Source organism: Sturnira hondurensis, unplaced genomic scaffold (genome assembly GCF_014824575.4).
Source record: "Sturnira hondurensis isolate 20B ecotype Veracruz unplaced genomic scaffold, ASM1482457v3 Scaffold0014384, whole genome shotgun sequence".
Taxonomy (NCBI): domain Eukaryota; kingdom Metazoa; phylum Chordata; class Mammalia; order Chiroptera; family Phyllostomidae; genus Sturnira; species Sturnira hondurensis.
In genome coordinates this window covers 29,482,485-29,507,928 of record NW_028087015.1, presented here as the reverse complement: position 1 = coordinate 29,507,928, position 25,444 = coordinate 29,482,485, and the positions used below count along the sequence as shown (strand labels likewise).

The following is a 25,444-nucleotide window of genomic DNA, read 5'->3' as shown; positions in this document are numbered from 1 at the left end:
CAGCCAAGGGGCCCACACTGGGTAATGAGCTCAATTCACAAGCCTGGAACGTACACCTGCGTTTGAAAGTGTGTTTTGGCTCACATGCCTTTTTCATTTTGCATTTTGATGCTTTTTTGAAGATGCATGCATCTGTTCTTCTAATAGCTAGTTTTATATCAGGTAAAAATGCAGAGGATGCAAAAGATAATGTGAGGCTGTGTTTTTCATCCAGAAATTGAGTTACTCAGTGAGAATGTTGCAACAGCCTATGTACAAATCTTCTATAGCAATGCTTCAGGCAGGTGTGGTCCTTGAAATTAGAAATCCAGGAAGGAAATGGGTTGAATGTATAAGCCAAAGAGAAATTAGAGTCCTCAACCAGAAAGAATGATTGGCAAACCATAAATTAGGGTCTTATTTACACTTTTATCACAAAATACATTCATTTACTAGTTTAAGTGAACTCTAATCCCTTGCAAAAAATATATATATGTATATATATATTTGAGCTAGGTTCCTGCCTGTGAAATTACACCCAGTATTAAAAGTTAAAGTGTACTATAACTGTAACTAATGTAGAAAATTAACTAAGATAAAATGACTATAATTGAAATGAACATGAAAACTATACTAGTCATTTTCCCCATTGTTAGCAATAATTTCAACTTAAGCACTGAAAAATGTATAATTTTAACAAACGAGAAACATTCTAACTAAGACGGACAAGTTACTTAATATGTCTTGTCAGCTATATCTCTTTCTTTAAAATGGTTTTATAATGAACTAATGTTTATATGGCACTTAATAAATGTTCAATAGAAATGAATTATTATGTTTTGCCATTTGTCTGGTTAGTGAACGCTGCCTGAACTATTTTTTGTTTAATGTAGGAAGAAGGTTTAAATGTCAGAGAGAGAACTCTTGAACACATCTCTTCTAAGTCGTTTGTATATATCAGTTCTCCCCCTGATCATTTAGAAAAAGGAAATTATAACTGTAAAGTATGAATCATGTAAAATAAAACCAGGAAATAGATAACTGAGAGCCCAAACAAATCCTAGATAGTTTAAAATACCTTTTAATTTTTCATCGTTTCCATATTTGCATTTTAATTTTTCTAGGCCTCCATAGGGGTCACTGATTCAATTGAAGTTCATTTTAAACAAGACAGTCCAGCCACCTGTTGACACTGGAACTGGAGGCCTTTGGACAACATGTCATTGCTGCCTTCACAACCCTTCCGTGGTGACTAAGCCTTGTCAAAGCACACTAATGTCTCCCGGTTGTAGCGATTAAGTGTTTTACCTCCAGTGTGTTTCCTGCTGGTCCCATGAAAAATGAGCACAAAACAAAACAGATGTTAACAAAATAAGTATCTAGTCTAAGCAGGAAGAAGCAGCAGGCGGATGGTCGCACAGCCAAAGAGCAGGCGCTGGGCGCTGTCCGACAGCGCACGTGAAGCAGAGAAGCCGTCCTCGTGCCTTGCGTTAAGTGCCCCCGCCGTGATACCAACAAACCTAGTAATTCAAAGGTTTCGTTTGTAGAAGGGAATGTAGCTGACACAACCCAAAATATGGATAAATCATACTGGTTTAAATATTAGGGATTTAATCTGCTAAAAAGTCATTTTTACATGTTTAACTGAGAAGCACACAGCCTGCTCCTAATATTTAACTGAGAAGCACACAGCCTGCTCCTGAACGGTGAGGGTTCTGGAGTCGGATCACTCAGGCTGCCATCCCAGACGCTCCGGAGAGTTGCTTACCTTTCTCGGCATCCCTTGCAGTAACTGAAATGGGGAGATGTGACCATTGTAATACCTCCCCCACAACACTATTAAACGATATTCTACACACACACATGTAAATGGTACTTAGCGTGTGTTGATAATGCTCAATGACTAGTAAGGTATTATTCACAATTTACTTTTTCAAAATTATCATTAAAAAACCGTTCTAGTTAGGATCTTAATGAGTTTACTTGCCTAATTTGTTTTTTCAACAGAGATACAGATACGTGTGCAAGTGTGCTAAAACTTGCCTGTCCCTCAAAGACCTTGTTCGTGGTATATTTATAGCTGTATACCAGGTGAAGTTGGAATTACAAAATGTTAGATAACAAATGAAAATTCCACTCACTTTGCAGTGTTTTCTCCTGATCTATACTTTTAGGTAGTACCCTTGGCTCACTTACTACCGGTGTGACCTTGTGTAAGTCAGCCTCTTTGTGCCTCAGTTTCCTCGCCTGTAAGTTGGGAGGAATAATAGTGCTTATTTCATAAAATTGTTCTGAGTCTTAAATGGATGCATACATCCCAACACTCAACAGATTACTCTTCTGTTGCCAGTACCTTTAGCATCAGCATCACTGTAAACCATCCCTCCAGGCTGTAGTTGGTAACACAGCACGTGGAACTTGTTTTCTGTTCCCAGGATTCCCAGCAGATTCACCGTTGGTGGTTTACCTCCACAGAACCGTCATACTGAGGAGTGCAGGCATAGTTTCGGGACTTCCGCATCCTCTGAGGAGGAGAAATGGGTATCCCCAACATGACTCTGGTTTCAAATGCTCTTTTGTTGCCTTCTAAGACACTCATTTGGGGGAATCTGATCTTGTAATCTTGTTCCATGTACAAACATAATACGTATGTTCCCTACGTACTACGTAAAGAACATACTTGAAACTGAACAAACTTCCCAATTTACTGGTAAAATCCAGGTCTCACAGGTAAAATCTAGGTCTCACAGCTTTTGTGCAAAGGGCTGAATCCAAGTAGCATAGTAAATGGTGATTCTTTTACCTCTCTCAGGACCTTTTTAGACAAAGGCCATGCCAAATGCCACAGAGACCTGGCTGGTCTGCAAGCCCCTGGGCCGGGGCCACGAGCCAAAGGAAAGACAAAAACAAGGAGGCTTGGGCAGAAGCTCTTGTCTTTGTATCAACAGCTGCATGTCAGCCCATTGCTTTCTCCAGGGGGTATTGGAGGCAGCATTGCAAGCAGAGGCAACCTGGCCTCTACTGAGAAGTTCTTACTTCATTTCTGTAAGGTAGATTGAAGGTTGCCTCGTGAACCCCATCTCTAGAGCTGACTCAGTGGAAAGTGAATGCTTAAACTGTAGTTTACAGGAAGCAAAATATCAGAGCTTTTCGATTTGCCTCTGAATGGCCAGGGGTGGTATTTGATTAAATAAACTCAACAGCTTAAGCACGTAAATTGGATTTGAGATGTGCGTTATCAATGGCACTTGCAAAGCATTTTTCCAGACTTTCATACTCCAATGAGTACATCCATTCTCCAGCCTTCAGTTATGCCCTGAAGAGACTGTATTTTAACTGGGCAGAAGCAGACATGCGCTTAATGTTGAGCCACCCAATCCTTTTCTTTGTCCATGGGCTTAATTGTTTCTGAAAATTGTCAATGCCACAGGCAACAATCATGTCGGGGAGCACGATGAGTTTGAATCACGAGGCCCCAACACCTCGCAGTCAGCTGGGGCGACAGGCCAGCTTCCAGGAACGGAGCAGCTCTCGGCCACACTATAGCCAGACAACACGGAGCAACACCCTGCCCTCAGAGGTGGGCAGGAAGTCTGTCCCCCTGAGAAAAATGAAACAAGAAATAAAGGAGGTCGTGTCCCCAACTCCTGTGGAGCTTCACAAGGTCAGGAAACTCTCTTCTCTTTCCTTAGGGTCCCGGTTACTAGCCATTGTGTGTAGCCTGAGCGCCAGACGAAAGCATGGCAATGACATTGTACTTGGGCTCAGCCAAGGAAAGAAGCCAGAGCTTAAACGTAGATCAGCAGAGAATTCGATTGCTCCCCCAACGGGACCTTTGAGACATGATTCTGTAAAACGGAGATAACTGGATTTCAAGCAATGAATTAATTTAAAAAATGTCTTTGTGGCCAGAATCTTCTTGTAAAAGTTCGAGGCTCCAGTGTCACGTAGAGCTTTGATGATTGGTCTATCAGTCCAACTTCACTGGAAGGCGGGAAACAATTTTCCTAAATGTATGCACTCATAGCTCTGCTGAAAAGAGGGTTCAGGTGTGCCATGGGGAGGCTTAATCCCTAATTACAGACACCAGCAGGTCGTGACATTAGCCAGGGGACATGGAGCTCTCCTCAAGACAATGTAGATGCCTTGGGTCGGGATGGGGTAAGCCCTGGCGATGCTCCATTTCTGCTACGATAGTTGCCCTACTTTACTTCACAGAGGAAAGCCCACAATGGCAGACGGGGATGAATCTGAGCTCCTGGCAGTGTTTAAAGGGAGTGTATGTATGTAACAGGGGAACCCTGGGCCAAGCACAGCAGGACCAGAGAGGCATCTCTGGTTTTCTTCTGTGGACCCAGTGCTTCACTTTTGTTAATCCATAAGGATGCTTACAGTCTCCCCATTTTTCCTGAGAGCCAAGACAGCTCTGTAGTTAATAATTTATTGACTAGCAACTAATTGTTTGTCTTGCCCAGAAGAGCAAATAAATGTCAGATTGAAAGGAGGTGACATGCCAGCTCCTCTTTTTTTCCTCTAAAGACTTCACTTTCCCTAACCACCTATGAAAACTAGAAATATATTTTGTAGCTGACAAAGGGTGTGGTGAAAGAAAGGACAGTGTGGGAAGTTGGGTTCTGAACTTGGTATTCTACTTCTGGGTTCATTCTTTCACCACTTGTTCGTCCGTCCAGTTAATACATGTATTGTGCATTCCTTCCCTGAAAGAGTGGGTGGTGAGCCCCTGGGAGCACATGGTCTGATGGGGCCAGTCTGGGAAACAGTGGGAAGAAGGTATAACCATAGAGCAAGACAGGCTGCCTTGGGGGACAGAAGGTGGACCCTGCCCACTATGCAGAAGCAGAAAGGGCTTCCTAGAAGCAAGTATTGGCTCTGCAAGAAGGTGGGGGGTGGGGAGGCAGGCCAAGTACAAAATGAGCCATGTACAAAGGGATGTGAAAGATTGTGGTGTGCTGAGGGAATGGGACTATTCCAACATGACCAGAGCCTTGAATTGGAGCCTTGTGCATTTTGAGGAATTACAGAACTTTGCATAAAAACAGAGGAGCTTCTGATGTTTTTGTGTGGTGCCCCATATTTAGCCCCATGCCAAAAATTAGGTGGTTTCCCCAGTTACCCTGGATCGATATGTCTAGCAAACACCAGCCTTCACCCCCTCTCACTTGACCTAACAGGCTAACTGACAAACACTGTGAGGAAGTCGGCAGGACTTGCCTGGGTCTTCAGTTGCAGAAGCTTCACAGTCCATGCTAGTTCTGTTATGCCAGGAAAAGGGCTGCACCCCCTAATTCCCTCAGGAATGTAGGAGCACTGTCTCATCTGCTTCTGTAAAATTCTGCTGTCCAGGCAAAGAGGAGCATGCTTAATAACCCTCCCACCTTCAGCACCAAAGGGAAAGTCACCAACATGTATGGGGAGCCTACTGTGGGCTATAATTTGTTGATTTATGCTGCTCATGATAGCCCTCTATAGCAGATGTTTACTAACCCCACCCCACCCCCCACCCCCGCAGGACAGGGAAATAGTGAGTCTAAAGCAGAGTTATTCTTCCTTCTGGAGTGAAGCAGTCTCTTCCAGGGAAAATTACCGGTAGCCCAGCAATGCAAAAGAGCCGTCTCCCCTCCTCTCCTGCACCTAAAGCATTTAGCACAGATAATGATGGTGAACTGGACATGCAAATTATTATGGCTGAGGTTTAAAAAGTACCTGAGCTGAAAATAGATCCCGTTAAAATGTGTTGAGAATGCATCATCCACTCAGCAGCACAGCGAGTGGCAGGGGCCGACCAGCTGGGAATGTGTGCCCGTGTGCGTTTTGGGGAGGCCTCCAGGTCACAGCCACGGGCGGGCTGACTGGCCCTACTCAATGGGACGCTGTTTGTCCCCTTCGCTTCACGGAGCCTCGCCTTCCGAATTGATCCCCCCCAAAATAAGACTCTCATAAGTTGATGGGTGCCTGGAGAGAGGGAAGTCTTGGGAGTGGTCGTTGCTCACATCTCAGGTTTCTTTTCTTTGTAAGTAAATTCGGTTACTCTGATGGGCCACCCACATGTGTGTGGCTAAAAACGCTCTTCAACCTGAAGGGCTGGAGAGAAGAAACGCTCCTCAGAGAAGTCACTGGGCTCAGAGCGAGGACCAAGGCGTGGTTTGAACTCTGGGCCGTTACCTGAACCCGTGAACAAGCGCAGTGACCTGTTGGCAGATTTGAGTGACCCTTCCATCGAGGCGCTGCCAACCTGTACAAAATCTTTGTAAGAGTGAGGAGAAGGTGCTCTTCTGTGTGGCGGGGTGGAGAAGAGGCCAGGGAATTAGAAAACACCCCTTCCTCTAGCAGAAGAACACCCCAAGACGGTGTACACAGTGTGACACATGGAATGGGAGCTGGTTTTCAGTTCCCTGGGCTCCCTGGGTGGACTTTCCTAAACCAACCCAGTGGATGAATTGCCACCGGCTGGCTGTGGTGAGCAGCACACTGTTCTGAACGTGCTATTCCAGCCTTACTTTCTGGCTGCCCTCGACTACTTGGTGAAAGCTGTCTTCATGAGACCCAGCTACGCACCTGTTAGGGTCCAGGCCAACACCTACGAACTCTCACTATTGCTAGAAGCTAGCAAGCATCCAGCTCCGTTCCTGGAGAGAAAAAAATAAGAGCCACAGCACCTCCATCTCCCGACGATGGATTACTAGCATCTTTGTACAGAAAGAATAAAGTGTGGGCTTATCTTGCAGTTTCTTGGGTTTCAACTTACTCTCCATTGTCTGCCCCCATTTTCCACCCAGTCCTCCTCGCCATGCCTGCCCTTCCTTTAGGCCTTCGGAATTCCGAGCGCAGGTCGGAGTCTGAGGGGTTGCTGTTTGTTTTATATCATCTGTTGTTTTCACGCTCTACCAGGTCCTGGCAGGTCTTCCTTCACATGGTTTTGGGGTCCATATTCATTCCTGAACCCCCCAAAGCTGGCTGTCCTTCCTGACCCTTGAGAAAAAACAAACGAAGCGTCGCTTCCCCTTTGGCCGTGTGGATGGGGGAGCAAGTTGGAGCTGACTGATGGTTTAGCGCCTAGTCAGGGGGCGGGGGCAGGAGGGGGTCACAGGGAAGTGGCACTCATGTCCCTTCAGAACACTGCTTGTCAGACTTTCCTGGCTGAGTCACAGTGTGAAATGTGTCTTATCTCACACGTCAGTACATGCATGCACCCACACTCACATGTGAATGAATCCAAACATTGTACACTGAGATTTTTTATTTTCTGTTTGTTTCTCTTTAACATGGGATTGCAGTAAGCTGATTTCAAGGCTTTTTAATGGGTCTCAACCAAAAGCTGGTGGCCTGCAGCCTTGGAGAGTAGTTTGGCGTGTGAACCTCTGATGACCTTGACCGTGATTACACGGAGTGCTCGTTAAAATGCAGGTTCCTATACCCCACCCAGACGTGCTTGGCCAGCATTTTCTTGGACTTCGAGCTGACAATCGGCATTTTAGCAACCTCTTCAGTGGATTCCTTTGCACCCTAAAGATCAAGTATCATTCCCTTAGGTTTTGCTAACTGGAGGTGATTATTCTATTTCATAGGCAACACCTGGTGACAAGGTAAAAAAAAATGAGGTAGCATCTTTGGCCCCAGAACTTCTGAGTTTTATCTTTAAAATGAATTTGGTCTTGTCCTATAGCTTATCACAAATTCTTTCTCTTTGCAAACAAGGAGTCTGTGATCTTAGCTACAGTTTACTGATAGCCTTTCCTTCCCTGCTGGAGCTTAAATGTCCTGTGGGGTCCACTTCATCGATTTCTGAGATGAAGCCTAGCTTCACTTCTTTGCAGAGTTCATGAAAAAATAAAAGAAAATAAATTCAGTAGAGTAGAAAGTTCCTCACATTCAGAGCATCTGGACTTTTTTTAAAAAACCACATAGACATTTCCTGGGCTCTGTTATGTGCATTTTCAGTTAAAATTGTATGCCTTATTTGTGTGCAGCTATATTTATGTATCTTTTTCCAGAAATGTCTTTAAAATAGCTTTCCTGCATCTACGTTTGTTTATGACTCAGGTGGCCTTGGAGTCACCTGGAACCCCATTTATTTCCTGGGGCTGTGTTTGCTGCCATAGGCATTCTCGATGCAGCCAGATGCCCTCTGCACGGGCCGTCTGTTTGCGTGACTGGAGAGGGGACCTTTGCTCCTCTCCAAGGTGTCCACGGGGGTTTATTCCACAGAAGGGGTGCCATTTGGGTGTGGCAGCTTCTTTTCCGATACTGTCCCCGAGTCAGGAACAGGCTCAGCTCTGGGAGGAAACATAAAATGGAAATACGTATCTTTTCCGGGCGCATGCCGCTTCCTTCGCCAGATATTCAGAGTGGCTACTCCAGGTCAAATGCAGCTGCACACCTGGCCCCCTCCACACGGCTAGTGTGGAGCCCTCTCACTGTGGAGGTCACCGGGAACCCCGGCGGCACTGACTCTTTGGCCACCAGGAGACCCAGCTTCTCTTTCTCCAGCGAGGAGTGATAAGGGAGAGAGCACTGGCTCCACTGCCCGGCAGGCTGAGGCTCAGTCCCAGCGTGACGGTCATCAGCCCTGTCACTTCCCAGAACCTTTGTTTGCTCCGTTAGCAAAGAAGGGTCAGGACCAGTATCAGGAGAAAAGACTTCACAAACGCCATTTTCCCCGGGGAAGTCACTGTCAGTCAGAGTCTTGCCTAAGCCGTATGTTGTCAGAAACCCAGAAATGAGATCTCCTCGGGATCCCAGACTAAAAGGAGGCCCAGCCAGCTGCCTCACAGTCTGCAGAGACAGAGGTGTCAACCAGAGTGAGAATCTATTTACAAAGACAGTTTCGGAGGTGTCTAGTTACTCATCACCGCATCAGTCGGGCCAGCATGTTCTCTCCCCATGAAACAGGGCAGCCGAACATGGTGAGGGACCACGGAATAGTAGAGTAAGGGTTGGAATTTAGGTTGTACGTTTTATATGACTAATGGTATCCTGCCCTGGCAGTCCTCCAAATGTATCATTTCCATCAGTTCCCCTTGTTGTTGATGCTGCTAAAACAATGTTACAAAATGTAAAAAATGTAATTTGAATGCAAATGAGTTTGGGGCTTTTTACACACACACACACAGTTTCAGTCCATGGGTAAAGAAGGAAAGAATGACAGTAAGATTTTCTAGTTATGATGAAGCTTCTTGATGACAGTAGGGAAATAAAATGAAAGCCTTCGAGGTTATCTTTTCCAATGGAAAGAAATCATTTGGATATGAACTTCCGGACAAGATGGAGGCATCAGTGGAAACACTGTGCCTCCTCACACAACCAAAATTAAAGACAACAAAGATTTAGTAACAAAAAACACAACCAGAACAGACAGAAAATTGAACTGTGTGGAAGTCTGACAACCATTCATCCAGACCAGTAAGAGGGTCAGAGTCGGCGGCCGGCAGAGAGGGGTCCAGGCAGGAGGAGGCAGGCCCTGGGTTCGGGAGGAAACGAGCAAACCCAGTGAGGCACACAAGGCAGCTGGCTGACCGCGGTCACACTTCTGTGCGCAGATAAACCAGGCGGACAGATAGCACAAACCAGGGCCCCAGCGATGGGAAATAAAGCCTAAAAGCACTGATTGAAAATATTTGTGGAAGTTGAGGTGCTGGGAGAGACTCCCAGCCTCACAGGAGAGTTTGTTGGAGAGACCCACAGGGTCCTAGAACATACACAAGCCCACACACCTGGGAATCAGCACCAGAAGGGCCCAATTTGCTTAGGGGAAGTGAGGAAGGGACTGAAATCTGAAAGAGAGTGGAGCAAGTGCCATTGTTCCCTCTCTGACCCCGCCCCCACATATAGTGTCACAACCCAGTGACTGGGTTGACCTGCCCTGGTGAACACCTAAGGCTCCGCCTACCCCTCATGTGTAACAGAGACCTGACCAAAAAATTATGGCTCAAACAGAACAACAAATCAAAGCCCCAGAGCCATACTTTTTCTTTCTTTTTTTAAAAATAAATTTTATTGATTATACCATTACTGTTGTCCCATTTCCCCCCTTCATTCCCCTCCGCCCTGCACACCCCCTCCCCCACATTCCCCCCCTTTAGTTTATGACCACGTGTCTCAAGTTCTTTACATTCTGTATTTCCCCTACTATTCTTGCCCTCCCCCCTATCTATTTTCTACCTACTGTCTATGCTTTTTTTGGACCTTCTCCCCCCTTCTCCTCCTCCCACTCCCCTGTTGCTAACCCTCCATGTGATCTTCATTTCTATGGTTCTGCAGAGCCATACATTTAAGCGACCAAGACATAGCCAGCCTATCAGATGCACAGTTCAAAATACTGGTGATCAGGATGCTCAGAGAACTGGTTGATTTGGGTCATAAATTAGACTAAAAAATGAAGGCTACACTAAGTGAAATGAAGGAAAATGCACAAGGAACCAACAGTGATGGAAAGAAAACTGGGACTCAAATCAATGGGGTGGACCCGATGGAAGAAAGAAACAACCAAACAGAAAAGAATGAGGAAACAAGAATTAAAAAAAATGAGGAGAGGCTTAGGAACCCCCAGGACATCTTTAAATGTTCTAACATCTGAATTATAGGGGTATCAGAAAGGGAAGGGAAAGAGCAACAAGTGGAAAACTTATTTGAACAAATAATAAAGGAGAACTTCCCCAATCTGGCAAAGGAAATAAACTTCCAGGAAGTCCAGGAAGCTCAGAGAGTCCCAAAGAAGGTGGACCCAAAGAGGAACACACCAAGGCACATCATAATTACATTAGCCAAGATTAAAATGAAGGAGACAATCCTAAAAGCAGCAAGAGATAAGGGGACAGTCACCTACAAAGGAGTTCCCATCAGACTGTCAGCTGATTTCTCAAAAGAGACCTTACAGGCAAGAAGGGGCTGGAAAGAAGTATTCCAAGTCATGAAAGGCAAGGACCTGCATCCAAGATTGCTCTATCCAGCAAAGCTTTCATTTAGAATGGAAGGACAGATAAAGCACTTCTCAGATAAGGTCAGGTTCAAGGAGTTTATCATCACCAAGCCCTTATTATATGGAATGTTAAAGGGACTTATCTAAGAAAAAGAAGATGAAAAATATGAACAGCGAAAGGACAGCAAACTCACAGTTATTAACAACCACACCTAAAACAAAAGCAAACTAAGCAGACACCTAAAACAGGAGCAGAGCCACAGAAATGGAGATCACGTGGAAGGTTAGCAACAGGGGAGTGGGAGGAGGAGAGAGGGGGAAAAGGTACAGAGGACAAGTAGCATAGACAGTGGGGAAAAAATAGGGGGAGGGCAAGAGTAGTGTAGGAAATGTAGAAGCTAAAGAACTTACGACACAGGGACATGAACTAAAGGGGGGAATGTGGGTGGGAGGGGGTATGCAGGGTGGAGGGAAATGAAGGGGAAATGGGACAACTGTAATGGCATATCAATAAAATATATTATTTTAAAAAGTCATTTGCATTTTGACCAGCCAGAAGTCAATTTGCGTCTTATCACTTTGAGTCTGAGCTCCGCTCTGAGCAATGGGCTCGGTAAGTCAGAGTTGCGGTCCCCAGACACTGACAACCTCTAGGCAGGCTCGTTAGACGGTGTTCTAGTGTGCCTGTGCCTTGCTTTCGGATCACGTGTCTCATCACTTTGTCACGGGTCCACCACCCTCCCCCAGAAATGTTCATAGCGTTCCTGAAGTCTCTCTCTGGCCCGGGGATCGATCGTCCATCTCTGAAGTGTTCGTGTGTCTCTGTCGTGATCAAATACGTTTACAGGTTGTAATCCTGTCACCCATAAGAAGTTCACTTACAAGCTCCCTAGGGTCACCCCGTCTCCCAACTGTGGGGTCCCTGGAGAGAAGCCTGCTGGACATCGACCCCCGCGTCATCCTGCCCTATCACTTGTCCAGCAGAGCTAGGGTAGGACATCGATCCCGTCCAGCCAGCGCGTGTCTCCTTCTTCCCGGGGGTGGGGTACAGAGCTCTTCCCTTGCTTGAGAATCTTTGCAGTGTCCGGCCCGGGCCACCCCTGGGATTCAGAAGTGAAATCAGGCTGTTTGTGCTCTGTGCAGCGCGCATGTGGTGGGTTGTGACTTGCCGTCCTTCCTGAACGGCAGTGGTCTGGGCCCTGAATCCCCACCAGCCCAGAGGGTGGGTGGAGGGCAGGTCTCCCACCCAGAGGTACAGGTGGCCTCTACAGCACAGAAGCCCACGGGGATGTTGTGATTCATAATAAGAAATACGTGTTTGGTGTTTGTCCTTGCTGGCACAGAGCTCCTAAAGCCATTGGAATTCCCTAAGTGTTGAGAGATGAATGGTGTCTTTTGTCATTCCATCACATGACTGACATTCGGCAGCCCCTAAGGCTGAGGGGGAGGGGAGAGGGCTTGGAGGTTGAGCTCAATCGCAAATGGCCAGGGGTTCGCTCAGTCAGCCTCAGTAGCGAAGCCCCCACAGTCTGCAGACGCCTGAAAGGAGAGCCTGGAGAACTTCCGGGCTGGCGAGCTCGTGGAGATGTGGGGAGACTGGTGCCCTGCAGGGGCTCGGGGCTCCAGGCCCCTTCCCCAGACCTTGCCCTCTGCATCTCTTCCTTTTGGCTGTTCCTGAGTTATATCCTTTCGTTTTAAACTGGCATTTTAGTAAGTAAAGTGTTTTCCTGAGTTCTGTGAGCTGCTCTGGCAAGGAGAGGGTTGCTGGAACCTCTGATCTAAGCCTGTCAGAGGCCGAGGGGATAACCTGGACCTACGATTGGCTTCCGAAGGGGTCGGGGGCAGTCGTGTTAGCCGGAGCCCTGAACTGGGTGGGATCTGATACTGTCTTCCTGTCGATTGTGCCAGAATCGAGCTGCAGTGTAGGACACCCAGCTGGTGGTGGTGGAAAATGTCTCCTACACACACACAGGTTGGAGTGGTGATCAGGACATTTTTACCCACATACCTGCAGGGAATGGAGGTCAGTAAATTGCAGAGGGAATTGTGAAGGGTCAACAGCTGGAGGAGAGCCAGCCCAGGGCAGACCTGGCAGCGGTGAGCCAAGCCAAAAGCCAAGGGGCAGGTGCTGCGGGTAACGGGCAGGCAGTCCTGAGCAAAGCTGTTGGAACAGAGGCAGCCACCGCTGGCTGACTTGATGGCAGCCGGGGCAAATGGGAAGGGCCAGGGACCGAGCTGACAATCACTAGGTGTCTGTCAGCTGCCTGTGGCTTGGTTTGATTGCCTGAAGACCTGGGAGAATTATCTCATTCCTTCCTCTTTGATATGATGTGAAATGATAGCCATGAAGGTGCTCTGGATGAATGGAGAAACCCTGAAGCTCCCTCAGTTGGGACATGTTCTCCAAGGGCCAAGTCAGCCCCTGACTTGCTCGTATTTAAACTGATTTTCTCACACTTGGGCCCCATGTTTTAAGCTCCTGTGCCATGGCCTTGCCAGGAGCAGCAGGAGGCACCGTGCGAAGCAGCTGTCTCCTCTTCTCCCCTGCCAAGGAGACTCCCCAGACAGGAGGGCAGCAGCTGCCTCCTCTGACCCAGCTCGTCTTGCAGGCCGTGAGCTGGAGTGGCGTAAACTGACATCAGTTCTCCTGGGCTGGAAGAACGCAGCTGGGAAGGCCATACTTCGTTTTTCCTTTCAGCCCCACAGGTAGTGTGGGATTGTTCTCAAAAGTGACATCACTGCATTGCCCGGGTTAAGGGAAGAAGGCTACCCCAGCAGCGTCTGCGGGAATAAACCCACATGCCTGGTGGTTTATGGGAAAACCAGTGCCATCTCTGAAAAGTAGGTGTCAGTTGGTCCTTAAGGCCATTGGACAAGAGGTTGAGCCATAGGGAGGCTGCCTCTGAATAGGGACTGCTTCTGGGGATGGCTGTCACTCCAGGTAACTTGCTGAAGGTAGCAGGCACAACTGCCCTTAACATCCAGTGAGGATGTTGGCCCTGCTGAGAATTGGCCCTGCAGCATTCCACACATATCAAAGCTGAAAATGCAAGCACCAAGTTTCTGATCTTTACCTCAAGGACATTGTTCAGACATGTGCACAGAAGTATAAAGCAAGGCTCAGCTTGAATCACGGTGAACCAACCCTTCTCCCTCCCGCCAAAGCTCTGCTCTCAGGAGGGTTGGAAGCAACCACAGCCTATGCTGACAGTTAAAGTGGAACTGAGCTTTGTAACGCTGTATCCTTTCCCAGAGTGTTACATTCCAAGTGTTATGCTCATTGGCCCTTTTAGTACAGAAAAATCTAGTCCAGATTCCCTGGAAGCATCCTTTGATCTGCACAGAATAGAAACCCTACAAGATAAGTCTTGATTCGGATGGGCTGGGGTGGACCCCGCAGAGCCGTGGGAGCCGTGAGCAGGCGTGCCGGTGGTTGGCTGTGGAAAACCTCGAAGGGCTCTCGAAGAGGAAATGCAGCCACCTCAAAACAGTTTTTTGTCTTTAGTTGGCTGGGCAGTTGGAAATGGATAAAGGCTGCCTGACCAGCTAGGAGATTGTGTCTAGAAAAAAAAAAATCAGGACAAATACAGCTAACAAGGTCAGATATTTTAGTAGTGAACTCTAGAGCTTACACATTCTACCTGGACAAGTCTGTCCATCCACTTCTTTGAGAATCAGCATCCCCCTGGGTAGGAAGTGATTCTACTGCACAGAGCACCTGGGAGACCAAAAGCGATCTCATGTAGGAAAGTGCCTGGGTAAGGGATGCCTCTGTGCAGAAGAAGTTTTGTGTGTTTTTTTTAATGATCCAAACCTCAGAATCCTCAGAATTATTTTTGGACAGAAAATAAATCAGAAGTAACTGCTACCAGTCTCCAGTGGAACAAGAGGGCAGCAGCTACATGGCACAATTTATTATTGTGCAGCCAGCTGTGCTGCCCAGTTTTGTGAATTATTGATTTCTGGAGTCTTATCTTTGTGTCATTTAAAAATAATTTCATTTTTGTTATGTGCTGTTTCTAGGAGAACAATACACTTGGCTATTAAAATTCAGTCTCTTCTAACCTCAGGAAATCTTTGTAGAGAAACAGATTACTTTCAAATTTAAATCACGAGCCTCTTATTCTGAAGAGTTTCCCATAGACGTAGACCAAGTCCAAGGCCCAGGAGAACCAAGGGTCTTGGTCATCAGCTATGACCTTCATCTGCTGACCTGCTCTGCTTACCGCCCACCAGTAATGTTTTGGATAACGTGTAACCACCGACCAGCGTTGGCCGCACTTGGTGCCCCCTGTCTGTCTGCCCTTCCCAGGCTCTGGCTGTGGAGCTGATGCCCGAGATCCGCTGGCCAACCGAGCAGTGAGGAACCTCCCTGTTATCCCAGGCCCACCTTAGGAAAGAGGGACAGAACTCTCCTGTCCTGTGGCCTGTGGCAAAATCATAACTATACAGGGGCCCGAAAATTCTCCTTTGAAATGAGGACTTATTAAGGCAGTGTGCCATGGGAGGATCTGAACGCCTCAGTCAGAAGCACCTGTCTCTTGCGATCTGTTTAGCTCCGGCAACTTTCTAACTCCCTGAGCTTTCAGTCTGTGTGATCTGCTTCACAAACTGGTAGAGACAGCGGCATTCTGTTTGCTTTTTAATCTGTTTGCTTTTTAATCTGCTCAGTCCCACGGACTGTTAGCAAGAAGTCCAGCACCTCAAGCTGGAAGACCTTCCATCTCTCCCTGGGAAAAGGGGGGGCTTTTTTTTATCAGGGGAAGGGAAGGAGAGGGGAAGGGAAGGAGAGAGGGAGAGAAATATCAATGTATGGTTGCCTCTCGTGGGTCCCCTGCCGGGAACTGGGAACTGGCCTGCAACCCAGGCATGTGCCCTGACTGGGAATCGAACCTCGATCCTGTGGCTCGCAGACCCGCGCTCAATCCACTGAGCTACACCAGCCAGGGCAATGGGCTTCTTCAGCTCTTCAGTGGGGCAGGCCTGACTCCAAAGTCAGAAGTGCTCTCACCCCTCATGGCCACAAGGTGTCGCCATTGGCTCTTTATGGGGACCAGCCCCATCCACCCCACTCTAGGTGCGGATGCAGCTTTGCTCACGTCCAGCCCTTCCTAGGGAGGGTTGAAAGGGGTGGGCCGATGGCTTGAACCTCAAAATTAAATCCCTCTTATACACATTCACAGCGTATGGTGGCCAGTTCTAACTGCTTCCAAACACCCGTGTCAGAACCAATCTTTTCATTGACTCAAAAGTAGTAACCCTACTATGTGGCAGGCACCCGATTAGGGATTTGGAAAGGGGCATCTTCCACACACTCCCCTGCTTACCAGTTACCGAGAAAGGCGTCTCCTCCACTCCTGCGGGGGTGGCGGGGGGTGGGGGGTGCGGGGCAGGAAGAAGACCGTCTCATTTACACAGTCTGACCCTCACCTGCCTGCACCTTCTAAACTGCTCCTGAGCATAGATAGGCACACTCCTGCCTTCTGTGGTACAATGGGGCTTACTATTCCATTTAACTGAATGCTGTAAAATTGGTCCTCCCACAGACATCTGGTCATTCAGCATAAAACTTTATATCTCCTACCTGATTTGAAACTGAGACTCCTGCTCATCTGGCAGGATTGTTAGGAAGATTAAATTAGATGTCTTCACGGGACTCTAAGCTCATGAAGGCTGTATTTTGTTCACGGCTGTCTTTTATTTTCTCACTGCTATATCTTCAGTCCTTAAACCAGTGCTGGCACATGGCAGGGGCCAGTGTGAGTATGTGCATGAGTATACACGTGTGTGCACACACTCACAGACAGTCATGGAATGAGCCTGCAAAGAATGTCATCTCATTAAATATTAGTTTCCTTGCTTCCTTTTCCAGAACATGTAGCAGCACTGGGTTGGAATGTTTTGCGCAGAGAAACCTCCGTGTGCCCCCAAGGTCACTGGCCGTCTGCAGGTGCCAATTCAGAATCTCAGGCCCTGCCCTGGCCCCTGGGGCAGGGCCTGAGATTCTGCCCTTCACAGAGCGATGTCGTACTGCGGTCAGAACCAGGCTTCACAGGCCCGGGTGCTGTATGATGACACCCAATTTCATGGGCTCTAACGTGCCATTGATTATAAAACATAGTCTGATTTCAGAGATTTTGAAATACAAAAAATGGAGGGTACATTAGCATCTGTGAAACCGGGCTTGTTGAGACACATGCGGTATTGGTTACAGGCGGCCAGACGGACACAGCTGCACTGGCTGTACCTCTCTGATCTTGGGGAGGTTATCAAACCCCCCGACACTGCATTTTCCCACCTCCAGTACGGCAGCAACCACAGGGGCTGCCTCAGGTGTGACCAGTGCTGACCCAGCCAGCCTGCTGATGTACCTGTCTGTCTGGCCAGTAAAATAAAAAATCCACAAGCTGACCAGCTTTCATTTCCTTCCACATTCCATACCCCCCTGAAGTGAAATAACTGAGTATAAACGAATAAACCTGCTCTAAAAGTTTTCATCTTCACCTTTTGCCTTGTACAGCTCTAAACTTTTTACTCTTTTACAATAATGTGCCTATGTATTGTTTGTGTAGAAATAGCATAAACTGTATACTTCTAAATGCAGAGGGTAAAAAATAAGCCCCAATTGCTGTTTGAAGTATGCATAAGGTTTTATGGAGGACATGTGACAAATCTTAGAAAAAAGCAGCAGGCACCCTAAATGAGTGTGGCGCACCCTGGCCGGCGTGGCTCTGTTGGTTGGAGTGTCATCTGTAAACGGAAAGGTCGCGGGTTTGATTCCTGGTCCAGGCACATGCCTAGGATGTGGGCTCCATCCCCAGTCAGGGCACATACAAGCAGCAGCTGATCAATGTTTCTCTCTCACATCGATGTTTTTCTCCCTCCCTTTCCCTCTCTCTAAAATAAGCATATCCCCAGGTGAGGATTAAAAACTGCATGTGAAGTGTGGAGCATGCCACCTGGCAGTGTCCAGCACTGGGCTCGGTGAACGTAACACATTATGTGTGTTTGCCTCTGGAAGGCGGGCTCTCCTCTCATTCACTGCTGCTTCCTCGCACCCAGAACTGCGTGTAGGACATGGTGGGGACTCAGTCCACACCGGCTGAAAGCATGACTGATTTGATGAGTGAGTGGACCTCAGACTAACTCGTGCAGACGGGCAGGTGGAGGAACGAGTGCTGGGGGAAGCTTTAATTGGTGGCAGCTGGTCGTAGGTGCCGAGAGAACCAGCTGTGGCCCAGAGCTGACAAGGCCAAAGGCTGCGAGCTGCTCAACTCGACCCTGGACGCACTCTGAGGGCGCTGCTGGAGCCAGGCCCCAGGGCGAGGTGTTTGTTACGGGAGCACCTTCTGGTTCTTTCTAACCAGTGCTAATGATGTCCCTACTGGGGTACCACAGCAAATAAAATGAGGCGCTTCAGGGGCTTCAAAGGGAGAGCAAATGCTGAGCTCTGTACTCAGCACAGCCCCAGGCAGGGGTGGGCAGGAAGGAAGGGTCCTTGGCTTGGTTCTGGTGCCCGTCAGGACGAGGGGCTGCCCCAGCTGCTCCCGACCCAGGAGATGTCCAGGAGGACAGAGAAGTCAGCTTGCGCTAGGGAGTGGAAGCCTCACTTTCGTATGCCTGAGAAGTTTAAAAACAACAACAAAACCCCACCAGGACACTCCAGCTTTTCTCCTTCTCCTACTTGTCTGTTCTGGGTGGCAGTTTACAAATTCCAAGGATATTCTTGGGTTTGGGGGGGCGGGGCTGCAGGGCTGGGGGAGCTGTGTAATATATTACAAATCCATTCTGTTATTGAAGTGAGATTGAGAAGATTGTCAAGAAGATTCCCAGGCCAGAGTCTCCAACCTAGCTAAGTGTCCTCTTCTCACATTCCAGGTGACCTTGTACAAAAGCTCTGACATGGAGGACTTTGGGTTCAGCGTAGCAGACGGCCTGCTGGAGAAAGGAGTGTATGTCAAAAACATCCGCCCAGCCGGGCCAGGAGACCTCGGTGGCTTAAAGCCCTATGACAGGCTCTTACAGGTAAGAGTGCAGGCGGAGTTCAATGAATTTAACTCTTCTAAGTCTTCCTTGACCAAAGCCCATCCATCCCTCTTTGTCTCAAACCTAGATTTGAGCCAGTCACTGAAGTTGCCTGTTTCCCTGTATGTATTCCCCAGTAGATTACACACTTCTTGGGGATGCGGCCAGCACCTTATTCTCCCATTGGCCCCTGTACAGTGCTTGGTGTCTCAGTAACTGACACAGTGTCTGAAACCACAGAGCTGAGTCCTGTTTGTTGAATGGAGCCCTGTCCTGGTCAGGTGTGGTTTCACTGAGCAGAGCAAGTTCTTGCACGGTTCTCAGGAAGAGAACATTTCACAGGAGAAGGAGAGCTTGGGCAGCGGTCCTAAACGTGCGTTGCACTGGTGGGAGTCTGCTGCCGGACGGCTGACCTTCGCGGTATGAGGTTGCTCTGAGGTGGGCTCGCCGAAGCAAGTGGTCAGCGGTCCACCCGGTGGTTTTAAACCCAATTCTGGTGGTTATTTTTGCCGTGGTAGTAGAACAGTTGGTCTTGTCCTAGAGGTTTGGACAGTTTTATTTTCCATGGGTACTTGTATAGTTGCTGAATAGCTATGGACAAGTTACTAACTCTCTGAGACTGTCTTCCTAATCCATGCATAGAAGGCATACCTACTTAGATGCAAATCGAGGCCTTAACAGTAGAGTGAATTCAGACCGCGAAGAACTTTAAACGTCCTGATAAAGCTCTTGGACTTCATTCTGGGGGCATATTCATTTCTTAAGCAGAATGACATCATGTTTCATTTAGAAAGAACACAATGGTGCTACCGAGGCGCTGGGGTAGGTGGAAGGGGAAGATTACAAGACAGGAGCCTAGGCAGGAACAGGTCGGGCGCCACATCTCTCCGGAGTCTCCAGCTCCTTCGGTGCATCCTGGCCGAGCCCTCGGAGAGGCGGCTTGGCTTTATGCTCAGGAGAGCTGTTAGAGCTAACGCTAAAGATGGAGGGTGCTGAAGGCATGGGTAAAGTAACGTTGTCTGTGGTGGACTTACAGTCATGAAGAGAGGGGCACCAAGGGCAAAATTCTAAGAAAACCAACATTTAAAGGACAGGAAGAAATAAAGACAGCAAAGGGCTGAAAGCAAGCTGTTAAAATGATAACAGGATCAATGCGAAGTAGTGCTCTAGGAGCCAAGAAAGAGAGTTTTAAGGAGGAATAGGAGTTAAGAGCAGCCAAAACTGAAGGTCGAAGGGAGCAGGAGCCCAAGCCCTGAGTCCTGTGTTGGACGGTGGGGTCATCTGTGCAACGTGAGCGTCAGGTCCGACCGGGGAGAGAATGGAACGCCAAGGAATGAAGGCGGCATGTCGACTGTGAAAACTTCTGATTGTGAATAAGGAGAGATGACAGCAGATGAGTGCCTGTATACCCTGCAGATGGGGTGGGCCCCTCACAGGGGGTAGTTCAGCATCATGGTCAAGAGCACAGGCTTTGGAATCAACCAGGCTGCCTGGGATCCCATCTTAGCTTGACCACTTGCAACTGCTTCTCGAAGGCAAATCTCTTTACTGCTCTGCACCTCGCGTTCCTCACCCGTAAATTGGAAACGACCTTCAGCTCCTGGAGCCCCCACTGTGAGCGAGGCAATCTGTTCGCCATGGGGCTGCTGGGATGTGTCCTTGTCCCCTGCACTCAGGAGCATTAAAACTTAGTAGCAGAGACTATGAAGCCAGTGAGCTCGTCATGGTCCACGCAGGGCTGGGCCTCTCTGGAGAGGTGCTGGTTTAAATCCCCTCAGGGCAACGTGTTACGCCTGACCGGCACCCTGGGTCTGGGGAGTTATTTCATGACCAGAACAATCATTCAAAACGGCTCTTCTTGACCTTTCAGGTGAATCACGTCCGGACGAGAGACTTCGACTGCTGCCTTGTTGTGCCCCTCATCGCAGAATCCGGTAATAAGCTGGACCTGGTTATCAGCAGAAACCCACTGGCTTCTCAGAAATCTATAGAACAGACTCTGCCGGGAGAATGGAGCGAACAGAACAGTGCTTTTTTCCAACAGCCCAGCCATGGTGGTAATCTGGAGATCCGAGAACCCACTAACACCTTATAGCAACGCTTTTTATAAAGCAGGACAAAAGACAGTATCTACATGGTGCTAAAAAAAAAAAATCCCATTGAGATTTCTGTGACATTTGAAGCACAGATAATCATGTGGCATTAACTGCAAGCACAGGGGTCTTTTAAATCTCTCACGGCTCATGTTCACTTCCCTTTTCAAGTAGAAGAGGTCACCTTTTTGGTGACCACTATGGTATCTGGCAGACGATTTCCCGCCAAGCCCAGTGGCAGAGAAAAAGAGAAATAGGTAGGCCACCCCTCCAGGAGGAACATCGGAGGAACTTTTGTACAAGTTCATCTTCCTATCACTTTTTTGAAAAAATGTCTGTTTAAAAATATTCTCTGACAATTTCCTTAATTCACTTTGAAATCAGTTTCTTACTATGAAGTCATTAACGTAAGAACTTGACCATCAAGGCTTTTCATAAAGCTGGCTCTGCCGGAGGAAGGAGTTGGGTCACTGCCGGGACTGGCTGCTGCTAGGGGTGGGGTACGGGGATACAATTATCTTAAAATGTTTCGGCAATGATGCACGCAGGAGATCCTAATAGGGGGTGGTAACTGTTTTGCCCACGTATAGGAATGATTTTAACTAAGGTGTATGCTATTCCCTATGCAACAAATTATCAAACAGGATATGTCTTGTGACCTGTTGCTTTTTTTTCTTAAGGACACATTTTTAATAGCTGAAAATCTGATAATGAATTAGAGTGTTTAGTAACACTGAGAGTTAGTTATTTTAAAAATTCAGGACTAAGAATTTAAGAATTAAGTCTATTCAAAGGTTTATCTTAATGATAGGCAAATCAAACCCATCTTGCTCGACATGTTTTAAAAGCTGGTTCTACTGAGGGGGGTACGGCACGTGCACTTGAAACCGACACTGGACCGCGTGTAGTTCTGAGCCACGCCACTCCCCGGAACTGTAAATACACTTTCCACAGGATGCGTTGCCAATGACCACCATCCCTCAAAGCAATAAATTGTGACAGTTGCAGTTAATGTCTGTCAGCAACTGTTTTTCATCTGTCCAGATATTTTGAATAGTTACACTAATAACTGTTATTTGGTGAATATAAAAAAATAGATCTGTATATTGATTATAGAATCTCCATATTGAAACAGTTATTTTCCAAACATTTCCATTTCAGTCAGGAACTCGACCAACCGCTTAGATGAAGCACTTGAACACTGTGTCCTTTGTTTAAGGAAAACGTTCACCTTTCTTTGTGTGCAAAGAAATATATTATTTCAATCACATTTCAGGATCGCCAGGGCAAGAAAGTATAAAGCAGAATCATGTTAAGAAAAAAAAGATCATGAGTCACTTAAATATGTATTTTTATTTGTAACAAACAAGTATTAAACTGTAAAGTATTTTTGTACAAATTTAATACTTTAATAGCATGGTATTTATCGTCTATGTATGGTTTTGGGGGATTCAAAATTGTTGCAAATATTTGTATGGAAAAAAAATCCTCTACCAAAATGGAATAAACAGTGATTTTAAAAAGTGAAAAAAATATGACATGCACTTTTTCCAAGCTTTGAATGAATTTTCATGTTCTAGAGGCTGAGCCCTACACAATGTTAATTGCTACATAATTTTTAAGGGGGGGAAGGTTTTGCCATAAGCTTGCAAAGCAGCATGGAGGAGTGGGAAGAGCATAGGTTTTGAAAGCGGACCTGGGTTTGAATTCCAGCTCACTGGTGGTGTGAGATTTACTGGGAGTCCGTTTCCCACCCGTAACACTGAAGGTCGAATCCGCACTCCCGTCTGTTGTGAGGACAAGACGTGAAACCTGTGAAAATGCTGAAACAGCCTGCAGCCAGAACACACCCCAGACTAATGGCACGTCTGTTTTAGGTGGCACATCTGCCCTCAGGGAACACCACGAGTATTCTAGGAAGTAAGTTCACACCTGCTGTGCACAGACTGCACCTGCGGTCCCAACACTCGTATTTGCAGACTGCCTTGCAGACCCTGAAAACTCACAGAACGACTCTAGGATGTCCATTCTCACCACTCCCATGTAACAGTTTCTGGAAGTTCTAGTCAGGGCAGTAAGACAAGAAAATGAAATTAAAAGCACCCAGATAGGAAAGAAGTAAAATGTTCTCTATGTGCAGATAGAAAAATTTGTGAAAGTGAAAATTTGTGGATTTTGCAAATCCACAAAATGCAAAAAAAAAATTTTGCAAATAGTGTTTCTAATAAAAGGCTTCTTTGCAGAATATATGAAGAACTCATATCTCAATAATAAAAAGAAAAATAACCCAATTTATAAATTGGCAAAAGGCCTGAATAGACATTTCTCCTAAGAGAAAGAACAAATGGCGATAAGCACATGAAAAGACAGCCCATACCATTACCACAGGCAAATGCAAATGGAAGCCCCAGTGAAATTTCACTTCACACCCACTGCGCAGATGTAATCCGAAGGTCAGACGACAGCAAGCGCTGGAGAAAATATGAGGAACTGGAACCATCACACACTGCTGGCATAAATACAAAACGGTGCAGCTACTTGGAAAACACCCTGTCAGGTCCTCAAAGCTTTAAACAGAGTTATAATGTCACCCAGCAATTCCACACCCAGGTCTATCTGTACCTTAAAGAAATGAAAATATATGTTCACACAAAACTTACGCACAGAAGCTCACAGCAGCATTAGCTGTAATAGCCAAAAAGTGGAAATAACCCACATGTCCATTAGTTGACGTATGGATAAATTCCATGCGCCATATCCTTACAACAGAACATTATTTGGAAAGAAAAACAGATAAAGGCCCGTTGCTTCGAGGAACCGCTGAAAGCAAGGTGGGCCACCTGCAAAAATTCAGCCAGGTTCCTGATCTTGTCCCATCAGCTCAAACCCACAGGGTCTGATGTAGAAATATGACCTCAGTCTATGCGGCCAGTTTTCCCATCAGCACACAAAGGGCGCAGGCTTCACCAAGGTGGACTGAGTGACCTTCCTTGAATGGATTACCCAAGACGTCTACCCAGTAAAAGAAACAATGCTAGCTCTTCGCACACGATAGCTTTTAATCTTTTATTTTTTTTTAAAAAGAGATGCACTGGTAGATACATGCTACAACATGGATGAAGTCTAAAAATATGCTAAATCAAAGACATCCTAATAAAGGGCATATTGCAGAGACAAAGTAGATTATCAGTTGCCCAGGGCTAGTGAGGAGGAGGGTATTAGAGCTGACAGGTGCAACAGTTCTTTGGGTGATCACATAAAAATATTCTAAAATTGATTGTGGTATTGGTATTACAACTGTGAATACACTAAAAGCTACGCAGCTGTGTAAATGGGTGAATTGTATGTGAATTACATCTTCATAATGCTGTTTTTAAAACACTGGATTATCAGGTAAATCTTCCCTCTTAACTATTTTGTCTACCATCTAACAATAAGTAAAACTTTAAAAAAACAGAAATCACTCTGAGAAACAACTTTTCCAAAATACAGTACCTTCAAAGCATCGTGCCCCCCCCCCATGACAATCGTGTGACATGATGGAGGTGTTAACGAGCTAATGCGACCGTGGTAATCATAACGCGAGATGTGAGCTTCATACCCCCTCAACTCGGACAAGGTCACGCGTCAATTCCATGTCAAGTTCAGAAAACAGAAAACAATGTGCTCCCGACTCAGGAGTTTCTGGGAAAAGCCCCAGGCGAGGTAGAGCCCGGCAGCAGTGAGGGGGCAAACGGCAGCCTCGGGGGGGTGACCCCTTCGCAGAAGACATGACGCCCCGACACTGGTGTGGAATTGCTGGTCAGTAAGAGATGCAGTTAGTTTCTCATGGCCACTGCTTCACCCCTTTGGTGAAGATCACTCAGTGATCAGACGTTAATAAGGCATACCCTAAAAATAAAACTTTATAAAGATATAAAGTACAGATATGGCACTTTTCTCTCACTGGTGTCCAGTGCTGCCTGTTCTCATGACAGACATTGAAATCATTAAGTTTTCTTTGATCACATGAGTTTAAAACATCCATAATACAAACACCTTAAAATAAAACTCCAGTTACAGACATCCTCTCTCATCCTGATACTTTGAAGTTATGATGTTCGCTTTGCATTGAATGGAAAAATAGACAATTATTTTGAATAATCGGAAGGAAAATTAAGTTTCTTGATTATTTGTGGGTTTGAAAAGTTGCCTGGGGGTCAAACTATGGAGTCTCAAGTTCTGAAGCTTGGAAGACACTTGTGGAGATGATTCTTCCACCTGTTGGGAAAACAGTAAAAATGTAGTCAGTCTACCCTATGCACCTTCCCCCCCGACTGCTTGCCCAGAAGAGGTAATACATGTCCCCGGCCCTGGAAGGCCAGAGCAGGGAATCGGCTGTCAGCTCCTTCCCTGCGGGTGGTGCCTGCTC

General features: G+C 46.8%; 2 protein-coding genes across 11 annotated transcripts in view; one reads left to right on the top strand and one right to left on the bottom strand.

Moving 5' to 3' along the window:
- GRIP1 (glutamate receptor interacting protein 1) overlaps nucleotides 1-22,038 on the top strand; it is a 666,005-nt gene extending 643,967 nt beyond the window's left edge. For all 8 annotated transcript variants that reach the window (XM_037063095.1, XM_037063099.1, XM_037063097.1 and 5 more), the window contains 3 exons: nucleotides 3,410-3,643; nucleotides 18,794-18,940; nucleotides 20,811-22,038. In XM_037063095.1, the coding sequence (XP_036918990.1) occupies nucleotides 3,410-3,643; nucleotides 18,794-18,940; nucleotides 20,811-21,035 (606 nt within the window). In that variant the 3' untranslated portion in view covers nucleotides 21,036-22,038. The remainder of the gene's footprint in view (nucleotides 1-3,409; nucleotides 3,644-18,793; nucleotides 18,941-20,810) is intronic.
- A 347-nt stretch (nucleotides 22,039-22,385) lies between these two features.
- Nucleotides 22,386-25,444, bottom strand: part of HELB (DNA helicase B) — a 35,741-nt gene continuing 32,682 nt past the window's right edge. For all 3 annotated transcript variants that reach the window (XM_037063100.1, XM_037063103.1, XM_037063102.1), the window contains one exon: nucleotides 22,386-25,293. In XM_037063100.1, the coding sequence (XP_036918995.1) occupies nucleotides 25,189-25,293 (105 nt within the window). In that variant the 3' untranslated portion in view covers nucleotides 22,386-25,188. The remainder of the gene's footprint in view (nucleotides 25,294-25,444) is intronic.